This window comes from Magnolia sinica, chromosome 4 (genome assembly GCF_029962835.1).
Source record: "Magnolia sinica isolate HGM2019 chromosome 4, MsV1, whole genome shotgun sequence".
Taxonomy (NCBI): domain Eukaryota; kingdom Viridiplantae; phylum Streptophyta; class Magnoliopsida; order Magnoliales; family Magnoliaceae; genus Magnolia; species Magnolia sinica.
In genome coordinates, this window is record NC_080576.1 from 96382969 (window position 1) to 96394972 (window position 12004).

Sequence of the window (12004 nt, forward strand, 5' to 3'; positions counted from 1 at the left end):
AGCTACTACAGTCCAACCCTCTTCTACTTGCACCATTAAGGAACCTATAAATTCATTTTCTTGAATCTTGCATTTCACTTTCTCAGTACGAGTTTCCTCCCATCCCTGCCGTGCAGCGTGCTGCTCTTATCAATCCAAGGGGGTTCCAATTGCGATTCTGATTGCGGGATAACTATCTTCTCTCGGACGTGGAAATTTCTCTGATTCCAATTGCGATTCACCATTCTGATGAGGGTGTGTTTCTACTGACTGAATGGATAGTTTCAATGTTATAAATAGCGTAGAGCACAGTGTTCGACCCTCTATAGCGTGTAGCTTAAGCTACACGATACTTTTATTTTTTAATTAAAATAATAGAAAAATAGGATGCATGATATAAATAAATATAAAAATAGCAAAGAAAATTAAGGTAAAAGGCATAGCATGTCATGACAGTCAAATAGATCACTAACAAAGAACAACACACACACACACACACACACACACAAACTCCCAAGCCACAAGTTTGTCAAGTACAAAACACAAATTCCACAAGGCTCATGAATAACATCTAAAAGAAACAGAAAAAAAAAGAAAAAAAAAAAGAATAACATCTAAAAGATATACATAATTTTTTGTAGGGCAACACTATAGAAAACATGTGACTAAACATGTAAATGACTAAAACACTATGCAACTAACTATTGGGTAGTGGTCACACTAAAATAGTTGGGCCATTCCCAGGTAAAATAGTGGCTGCACTAAAACAGTTGGGCCATTTCCAATTTTCCATGCAAAATAGTGTCTATAGTCAGGCAATTTCCGTGTAAAATACTCTACAAGTGGATCATTTCCATGCAATATACTAAAACAATGTCTTGTACGAAACAAATATATCTCAAACATGCTTATTCTACAGAACTGGCATCCTGGCATCCCTAAGAGGGAAAAAATGAAAAAAAAAATGATTTCCATGAAAAAAAAAAAGAAAAAGCAAAAAGAAAGGCAACAAAAAAAGGAAAAAAAAACAACGAAAAAAACCCTAAATAAATCAGTTTATTAATAAAACTAAAATAAATATAACTAATTGAAGTGAATAGTTACAAACATACCTTTACTTTCTTCGAAATCAAGCGGAAATAAAAAAAATGAAGGCCTACAGCCTCGCGGATGCAATTCGAGGGAATTGTGATTTCTCCTCTGTTTCGGGTCCATTGGCTCTGAAATTCTAGCTGCAGGATCCTTTGATGTAAGCTGATCCAAGCCCTAAAATCTTTCTCCAGATGGATTAGCGGATTGAGAGAATCGACGCTCAGAATGTTTTACGGCCAGACGTTCAAATGCTGGAGTTGGGTGGGGTTTTTGAAAACCCTGTCGATTGGCTTTTGTCTTGTAAGAGTAGATGCTTTGTGAGTCTCTTACCATTTAGTTCATAGAAAAACCCCTAGCTGTATAGTTCAATGCAAAAAATTAGATGTTAGGATTGTCTGACGGCTGTAATAATCGAGATATAATCCATCCACAACAGGAACCACATTTTGGATGGTCCAGATTGACCTGATATATTGCCACGTGCGATGGAGATGAGTTACCACCATTTCCAAACTATTTATAGACTCACACGTAAAGACAAGAAAAAGAGTATAAGGTAGCGTATGCTACTAGGGCTACACACTACGCCAACCCCATAGCGTACACTAACAGCGTATGCTACGCTACTGAAAACACTGGCTGCACAGGCCCTCTCTAGTATTATGAGCCCCCTCCGAAAGTCTTTGCCTTTGCATGACTGGCTGGTAGAAGTCGTATCCTCACTATAGACAACCTCCAGAAAAGGGAACTGTACCTCCCAATCATGTCTCCTATGCTTCCAGGATGCAGAATTTGTCTCCCATCTTCTCTTGCACTGTCCCTTTGCTACTGTGGTATGGAATGGGATTTTGCTCCACGTGGAGATCTCCTGGGTGGTCCCTTATTTGATTGAGGCTCATATCAGATCTTGGGATATTGGAGCTGGTGGGAAACTCGGAAAACAGAGGTGGAGGCTAGGCCTGCTTGCAGTCCTTTGGGCCATCTAGTTGGAAAGAAACAATCACTGTTTCAACAATGCCAATAGCTCAGTTAGTGGGGTCCTGTGTACAGTGTTCCAGTCCATAAGGGAATTGGCTCCAGGTTAAAGTTTGTGGGTTGGGCTTGGGTTTGAGACTAGTGTTCTTGTATTTCCTTCTCTGGGTTTGTTTTGTTATTTTCTGTTTATCTGCTTTTGTAGTTCCTCTTTGCTTGTTTTTGGCCTTTCTTTGCCTTTTATTAAAATTCATCACCTTTCAACAAAGAAGAAGAAGAAGAAGAAGAAGCAGCAGTTTATGTCATAAATTCATAAATTCGTTATTTGGGTTGGATCCTTTGATGCTTTCTCTTTGTTCACTTACTCATCCTCAAACTATGTTGTGATCTATCTTGAAGTAAGTTGCTTCTGTCAAATGCCTTGGTGGAAAGATCACTAACTTTTCTCTGCCTGCAATTTGAATATGGCATTAGGGGCAAGCTTCAGAGTGGGCATTATTAAGGCGACATTCATCCGAGGATCTATTTGGGGTACAGATATGTGGGTCATATCCAGATACTGTGGCTCGTACTGTTGACCTTGTAGAAAGTGAATGCACAGTTGATTTCATAGACATAAATATGGGTTGTCCAATTGATATTGTTGTTAACAGAGGTGCTGGATCCTCACTTCTTACGAAACCTTTGAGGATGAAGAATGTTATTCACTCAGCTTCTTGCACAGTGGACAAACCTCTGACCATTAAGGTAATTCTTCCTTTTTTGTAGTCCTGTCACTCCTAAATATATAGATAAAGATGGTCTATATGTCAAGTGGATTGTGCAATGGTGTTTTATTAGTAGTTCACATCAGTTTCTTTCGTCTCTTGAGCATGTTGGTTTTTTTTTTTTTTTTTTGTTAATTTTTTCCCTTTTTTTTTTTCTTCTTTCTCTTTTCTTTTTGAAAGGGATCACATAAGCTTTTTGGTTTGTTTGAAATATGAAATGTTTGGAAGTGTTGCAGTCTTGCAGCAATTTTTTTGTTTTACCTGATCATAAGGTTTATACTTTGCCATTAAAAAAGGTTCCTACTTAAAATTCTTCCCCTTAAATTACAGTTTCTCATCTTCTTTCATGTTTTCCTTTTGGGAAATGGTTTCCCTATGAAACGTCACTTGTGGAGTTGTGAACTGTAGATGGGCATTGCCTGTCTGGTTTTTCCATCAAGGATAAAGCTGCTGGTGGACTTTGCGTTGAAAGTTGAAGTATACATTGGCTAAGTGCCTATTTGGTAGATGCCTATAAATGAGTTTATTTTATTTTAGTTAATCATAATTATTTATTAGATATAATAATTCTTTTTTTTTTTTTTGTCTAGTATTAAAAATAATCTTGATCCAAGTATTGCACCTGTTAGAAAGAGTGAGTTGGTACAAGTTGAAGGCTCTAAAAGGACAAAAGGAAGGCCTAAAAGAGCATGGGTGGGATGTAGTAAGAAAAGATTTGATGACCTATGGTCTAACTGAAGTTATGGCCCTTGATAGGGTGGAATGGCGGAAAAGGATTCATGTAGCTGACACCAATTTGTCGGGATAAGGCTTAGATGATGATGATGGTTAAAAATAATCTTCAGCATTAACAATGATAATCTTTTTTTTGAAAGGTAACATAAATTTCATTGAAAGAAAAAGGAACTGAAACAAAGAAGAGGCCGCTGATCCGCTGAGAAGGTGGAACAACTAGGAGGCCAAAAAAGAACGATTACAAGATGACGCAGGACAGCCCTAATTATGATGCATGCTCATGGAGATAATTAAACAGCGGAAATAAAAGGAATAAATAATCTAAAATTCTAACAATAATCATCATAACTGAGAAAATCATAAAGGAAACATGCAATGGAGCGGGCCATCACTACAACCATGGAGTATGGAATTCAATTACTACTTAGGTTGGATCCGGCGAGGGATGAGACCTCCCGATCTTGCATGGTCACACCCAATCGATCAATGAAGATCACTAGTCCGAAGAACCAAGAAGTTTCTCGGATTAGGGATTTGAGAATTTGGGGATTTAGGGTTTAGATCGGTTCTCAAGATTTTGATCGAAGAGGAATTAGCCAAAACAAAAAAATAGAAGAAAGAAAGTTATTACCTTGAGGAAGTTGGAGGGGCACAAGAAGAAATTAGAAGAAGAAGATCAAGGGGAGAGAAGAAGCACCATTAGAGAGAAGAGAGGAAGGAGGCAACCAAAGGGTTTGCTTTTCATTCATCAATAGTTCAAATTCGTGTTTAGGGCTTTACCCCACTTAAATAAGCACATAAGGACATAAAATTACTAAAATACCCCTAGGATAAGCAAATAAAGATATAAGATCACTAAAAGACCACTAACTAAGTCAAAAAACGTGCAAATAACATAAGTATGGGAAAGTTTGGGCGCTCGGTCCTCTTTCTCCAATCTTCCTTCACATGTGTCTTCCCTAAGTGGGGTCTTCTATATGTCCAATCACATGTGAAAGGTCTTCAGCTCCTCAATATTCGCCTATCCACAAGGACGGCACTTGTGGTTGGCGCTTTCTTCGTTGGTACACCTTGAATGCACCTGTGTCCGCATCAATTTCCCTCGGGTGAGAAAAACTCGACCCCGACGAGTTGAAACTTTTGTAGCGCTCAAGTAGATCTGGATCAATACCCTGCAATGCGTCGCCCGACAGCCACGTAGATTCAGACGATGGTTTGTTCTTCCACTTGACAAGATACCTTTGGAAACCCCCATCTCTCGTGGATACTATCTCGTCATCCAAGATTTCCTCAATTGCTTCTTTATGGGTAATGGGTGGAGGAGGGTGGAAGGGGTTGGGTAGCAAACTCATAAAAAGGCCATGAAAGGGACGATGTATCAACAATGGGAGTATGGGCACGGACTAGATCTTCCACATTAAAAGTTGGATTAATGCTCATTTCAGATGGAAGGTCAACCCGATACGCGTTGGACCCAACCTTTTGTAATATCTTGAATGGTCCAACACTACGCGCTTGTAATTTCTTTTCAGATCCTTGAGAGAATCGCTCTGGCCTTATTCGCACCATTACATAGTCTCCTTCTTGAAATTCTTGCACTCTACGATGAGAATCAACTAAAACTTTATAATCATCATTGCTCTTATTTAACCGCTGTCTAATATGTGTATGCAAATCATGAATATGGCGTGCGAATGCATCGGCTGACTCAGAAGACCTTTGGGTAACAGACATAGGTAAGAGATCTATGGGCATTCTAGGTTTATAACCACTTACAATTTCAAAAGGACTCAACCCTGTAGATCTATTAACTGACCCATTATAAGCAAGTTCAGCAGTTGGTAAAATTAGGTCCCAAGTCTTAACATGTTCACCCACTAGACAACGTAGAAGATTTCCAAGGCTACGGTTTACCACTTCAGTTTGACCATCTGTTTGTGGGTGGTAAGCAGTAGAAAATTGCAAATGAGTTCCCATAATGTGCCACAGTGTCTTCCAAAAATAACTAGTAAATCGAACATCACGATCAGACACTATGGTTTTAGGTAACCCATGGAGATGCACCACACCATCAAAAAAAAGACGAGCAACATGAGACGCATCTGACGTCTTCGAACATGGGAGGAAATGCGCCATTTTAGAAAAACGGTCCACAACGACAAAAACGGAATCGTGCTTTTTTATAGTCTTGGGAAGCCTGAGCACGAAATCCATACTAATGTCCTGCCACGGAGCATGTGGCACTGGCAATGGCGTGTACAACCCAGTATTTTGCTTTCTTTGCTTTGCCAGCTGACATGTTCGACACTGCCCTAAAACTTTGGCTACGTCTCGCTTGAGGCTTGGCCAATAGAAACGATCTTCCACGAGGGCAATGGTCTTATCACGACCAAAATGGCCAGCTATCCATCTTGAATGAAGCTCCTAGATGAGGAATTCACGAAGGGACATACGGGGAATACAAAGTCTGTCTCCCTTGAAAAGAAAGCCATCTTTAAGAACATATCCACCCATAATATGCTGGTCACTAGAGAGCGACGTGTAAGTACCCCCAAAATCAGGACATATGGCGTATTCATCTTTCAGTTGCTCAAATCCGACTACCTCTACACTCAAGGAGTTGAGCAACGCCACTCTCCTACTAAGGGCATTCGCTGGTTTATTTTCAACCCTGGCCTTGTGTTTCAAAACAAACGAATATTCCTGAAGAAACGCTACCCACTTGGCATGCCTTGGGTTGAGTTTCTTCTGAGAATGCAAATATCTCAAAGCCTCATGGTCAGAAAACAAAAAGAATTCTTGCGGTAGGAGGTAGTGTCGCCAATGTCTCAGGGATTGCACTACCGCATAAAATTCTTTGTCGTAAGTGGAGTATTTTTGTTTTGCCTCATTTAGTTTTTCACTGAAATAGGCCACTGGGTGTCCTTCTTGACTCAACACTCCACCTATACCGACACCAGACGCATCGCACGCTACTACAAAGACTGTAGAAAAGTCAGGTAGACGCATGACAGGAGCTTCCACCATCTTGCCCTTAATTTCTTTAAAAGCCTTGACGGCGGCTCTAGACCACACGAACTCTCCCTTTTTCATGCACTCGGTAATGGGAGCCATGATCGTGCTAAAACCCCTAATGAACCGACGATAAAAAGTTGCTAGGCCGTGAAAACTTCGCACCTCATGAATGTTCCTTGGTTCTGGCCACTCAACTATGGCCCTGACGTTTTCAGGGTCTGCTTGCATCCCTTCAGATGATACTATAAATCCTAAGAACACAACTTGGCTAGACATGAATGCACATTTCTTAAGATTAGCGTACAACTTTTCCTCCCTAAGGACACTACAGACCTTCTTTAAATGTTCAAGGTGTGATTCCTTAGTGGTACTATAAATAAGAATATCGTCAAAGTACACCACTAGGAATTTTTCCATGAACGGCCTCAAAGCTTGGGTCATCACCCGCATGAAAGTACTGGGTGCGTTAGTCAAGCCGAAGGGCATGACCAACCACTCATACAACCCATCTTTCGTCTTAAACGCCGTCTTCCACTCATCTCCTGGGCGTATACGAATTTGGTGATATCCACTCTTGAGGTCTATCTTAGAGAATATCGTGGACCTGGCCATCATGTCAAGCATATCATCAAGTCTAGGTATAGGGAACCTATACTTGACAGTAATTTTGTTTATGGCACGGCTGTCCACACACATGCGCCACGTGCCGTCTTTCTTTGGCGTCAACAATGCAGGCACGGCACACGGGCTCATACTCTCTTGGATGAAACCCTTTTGCAGAAGCTCATCAACTTGCTTCTTCAACTCTGCATGCGCTGCAGGGTTCATCCTGTGGTGAGGAAGGTTCGGTAGAGTAGACCCTGGGACAAGATCAATGGCATGTTGTATGTCCCTCATAGGTGGCAACTCATTCGGTAAGTCTTCAGGAAATACATCACTGTATTCCTTCAGGACCGAGATCACCTCACAGGGCAACTCTGATGGAACCTCAGGTGTAATTTCTCTAGCCACAAGGGCATACACCATAGAATCCTCCTTAGCCTCTTTTTCAAACTCTCTTGCGTTGATTATATGTAAAGACTTAGGTTTGGATTTCCTCATTTCTCTAGGCTCACTTGCCTTCTCATCCTTCTTCTTTCCTAGTGTATTCTCAGGTGGCATGGGATTAAGTTTGATCTTTTTACCATTATACATAAAAGTACACGCATTCGAACGGCCAAAGATCGTGACATCATTATCGAATAGCCACGGTCTACCTAGGATAACATGCCCCACATCCATAGGTAAAACATCACACCACAGGGACTCTTTGTATGACCCAAACTCGATGGGGGACTAGACATTGCTGGGTGACAGGTAGGGACGTCTTGTCAACCCAAGAAACTTTATACGGGTCTAGATGAGGTGTGGATTTCAGTTTTAAGCGATCTAAGGTGCTAGTGGAAATCACATTCTGACAACTTCCACTGTCCACTATCACCTTACAATTCTTTTCACCACACTTGGCAATAGTGTAGAAGATAGTGCTTCGACGCCAGTCAGCACTACTTCTAGACTGAGCTAACACACGCCTGACTACTGCAAGCGTTGCTTCTCCATCCACTTCTTCATCAGTAAGTCTTCCTTCAGGGTGATACTCTTCAACTTCATAATCACCCTGGTCATCTCCACCCTCGTGGGATTCGCCTATAACTAAGGCTCTCCCACGGCTCTTCGTAGGACACTGATTAGACATGTGGCCAAGGTTGCCACACTCATAGCACCTCACTTGGCTCATGTTACTAGGACCGGCACCAAGAACCCCTTTGCCCTTGTCCTCCCTAGGCCTAGGCGGAATGGTCGCCTGTGCCCTAGGTTGATTACCAATATTAGGTCTAGTTCCTTGGGAACTAGATCTAGTATTGGAGTCTCGGGACTCAAAACGACGAACGACAGGAGCCTTCAGATACTGCTCTAACTCCTGCACGACTTGATATGTCTCATCTAAGTCCGTTAAGGGCCGAGTGATAAGCTCGCACTGAAGATCCGCACAAAGGCCCGTCTTAAAACGCGAGAGCGTTACTAGAGGGTCTTCTCGGATATCACATCGCATCACATACTCTTCAAATTTAGCGATGTAGTCAGCGGCAGACATTGACCCTTGGCGTAAGGATTGCCATTGGTCAAGGAGCTTCTGACGGTATGAGAGAGGAAGGTAGTTCTCCTTCAACTTCTCTTTCATCTCATACCAATGTGTGATAGGGGTTCTACCAACTCTCTCTACCCTACGCTCGGTGTTGGTCCAGAAGAGCTTGGCTTGACCCACAAGCTTCATCTTAGCAAACCGCATTTGACGGTTTTCTGACATGCCATACCACTCAAAGTAGTGGTCCATGTCAGCAACCCAGTCAAGGAATGCCTTGGGATCCAAGCGTCCATCAAAACTCGGGGCCTCAACTCTCACACTCTTCATCGCACGCTCATCTGGATCATAACGGTCTTGATGACCACATGTGGCTCGTGCCTCTCGCACCACACCACGATCGTTACCACGATCTCTATCCTCACTACCACCACGTGTGGCAGCACGTTCTTCAATGATTCCTTCCACTTGGGAGTGCGCATCTTCCCCTACAGCGGGGTTTTCCTTTTGGGATGCCTTGCTCCACCTTAGTCATGGTGGTGGTAATTTGGTTCTCAAGGCAGGCAAACTCACGCCTTTGACCCGCTTCTAGGGCGGTTATCTTTTGTATCAATTGAGCAATTTGCTCAGATAACTGCTCGTTATTCATGGTAGGTTGAAGTCCGAAACCTCTACCTCTTCTCGTGGGCATACAATGAAGACTTGAACCAAACTCTACCTAACTAGACTACTAGGTGTTATGACTTTCAAGATGAATGCGATGAATGCAAAACTACTATGAACTGACACAATTAAGTTGAAACAGGAAACAACTCAAATCTGAAAATTTTCCAGATTAGGAACTTTCTAAAATTGGAAAGTTTCTAAAATTGAAAACTTTCTACACCTAAAACTTTCTTAAGTTAAACCTAAAAATCAAAACCCTAATTTGATAACTCGATCTAGACAAAAACCATGCAAGCCTAGGCTTTGATACCAAATTTGACGCAGGACAGCCCTAATTATGATGCATGCTCATGGAGATAATTAAACAGCGGAAATAAAAGGAATAAATGATCTAAAATTCTAACAATAATCATCATAACTGAGAAAATCATAAAGGAAACATGCAATGGAGCGGGCCATCACTACAACCATGGAGTATGGAATTCAATTACTACTTAGGTTGGATCCGGCGAGGGATGAGACCTCCCGATCTTGCATGGTCACACCCAATCGATCAATGAAGATCACTAGTCCGAAGAACCAAGAAGTTTCTCGGATTAGGGATTTGAGAATTTGGGGATTTAGGGTTTAGATCGGTTCTCAAGATTTTGATCGAAGAGGAATTAGCCAAAACAAAAAATAGAAGAAAGAAAGTTATTACCTTGAGGAAGTTGGAGGGGCACAAGAAGAAATTAGAAGAAGAAGATCAAGGGGAGAGAAGAAGCACCATTAGAGAGAAGAGAGGAAGGAGGCAACCAAAGGGTTTGCTTTTCATTCATCAATAGTTCAAATTCGTGTTTAGGGCTTTACCCCACTTACATAAGCACATAAGGACATAAAATTACTAAAATACCCCTAGGATAAGCAAATAAAGATATAAGATCACTAAAAGACCACTAACTAAGTCAAAAAACGTGCAAATAACATAAGTATGGGAAAGTTTGGGCGCTCGGTCCTCTTTCTCCAATCTTCCTTCACATGTGTCTTCCCTAAGTGGGGTCTTCTATATGTCCAATCACATGTGAAAGGTCTTCAGCTCCTCAATATTCGCCTATCCACAAGGACGGCACTTGTGGTTGGCGCTTTCTTCGTTGGTACACCTTGAATGCACCTGTGTCCGCACACAAGATTGAAACTTTTCAACAGAAGCGGACCATTCCGCTATGAAATAAATCACCCTTTGAACTACACATTCTATCGACTTTGAGTTCCCATTGAAGCATCTGTTGTTCCTTTCTTCCCACATAGACCACCAAACTGCCAGAAGGGAGATTCTCCAGATTTTGGATCGCCTCTTGCCACACCAAGCACCACACCAAGCTAGAAAGAGGCTATGGACATCAGCTGGGAAAACCCAGGAAAAGTGAAAGCGAGATAGAATGTAAATCCAAATCGGTTGGAAGAAGGGACAGTGAATGAAGAGATGGTCTACCGTTTCAGCATCAGCCATACAACACACAAATATTTGTGATACACATACACCTTTTCCTCAAGTTGTCCACCATGAGGACCTTATTTTTACCCACCAACCATCCAAAGGGCGCAATCTTTGGAGGAGCGTGAAGTTTCCAAACTTTAGGGAAAACATCTTCTTGCACTGATGAGGGCTGACTGGAAATGATATTGTATAAGGATTTAACGGAAAACTGACCAGCTTTGTCTGTGCGCCAAAAAAGACTGTCAGAGGAACTACGATCCAGGTTGCTGTTTTGAATGTGGTTTAAGAGAGCTATGAACTCTTCGATCTCCCAATCATAAAGGTTTCGTCTGCACTCCGGATTCCACACTTCTCCCCCTATAACTGAGTAACAACCCTCCAGCATGATATCCTTGTTAGAGGTAAGACTGAATTCTGGGAAAAACATCTCTAGGAGCGACGTCTCCAACCCAAATATCATCCCAAAACCTAGTACGGTTTCCACTGCTGATAGCGATGCGAGATTCTTTTAAAACCTCCTCTTTCATAGAAAGAATTCCTTTCCAAAGGGCTGATGCTTTATAGGAAGAGGAATCCTTTGTCCACCATCCCCCTTCCGAATGACCATACTTTTAAAAATTTTGTTCCAAAGAGAATCACTTTCAGAACCAAGACGCCACGTCCATTTGCCTAAAAGTGCCCTATTCATGGTTTTAAGGTCTTTTATACTTGTCCCTCCTTGATCAATATGACTACAGACCTCCTTCCACTTGACCAAATGAAATTTTTTATTGTCTTCCTTTCCGTACCACAAGAAGTCCCTTCTGAGCCTCTCAAGAGTACCTAAAACCGACGTCTGGCATTTGAACAGGGACATAAAGTAGAGGGGAAGATTCGACAATGCTGCCCTTATGAGTGTCATCCGCCCGCCCAAAGAGAGATTTCTGCATTTCCATCTCAAAAGATATGATTCAAATCTGTTTATGACCTTGTCCCATAAGAACTTTGGGAGCTTTCCAATGCATAGAGGGAGGTTGACAAACGTGGATGGGAGAGAACCTACCGAGCAACGAAAAAATTCAGCAAAGTGCTTTGTTTCTTTTTCCTTCATATTGTGACTCCAAACAACTTGGATTTGGCCATGTTTACTTTCAAGCTCGACACTGCCTCGAAACATCTAATGATTGTCCGCAAGTTGCT

At 41.8% G+C, this 12004-nt stretch overlaps 1 protein-coding gene across 4 annotated transcripts in view; it reads left to right on the top strand.

Moving 5' to 3' along the window:
• Positions 1–12004, top strand: part of LOC131243433 (tRNA-dihydrouridine(47) synthase [NAD(P)(+)]-like) — a 58854-nt gene that overhangs the window by 21728 nt on the left and 25122 nt on the right. For 3 of the 4 annotated variants that reach the window (XM_058242801.1, XM_058242799.1, XM_058242798.1), the window contains exon 6: positions 2518–2790. The exons of the other annotated variant lie outside the window; for it this stretch is intronic. In XM_058242801.1, coding sequence (XP_058098784.1) covers positions 2518–2790 — 273 coding nt within the window. The remainder of the gene's footprint in view (positions 1–2517; positions 2791–12004) is intronic. 4 annotated transcript variants of the gene reach the window in all.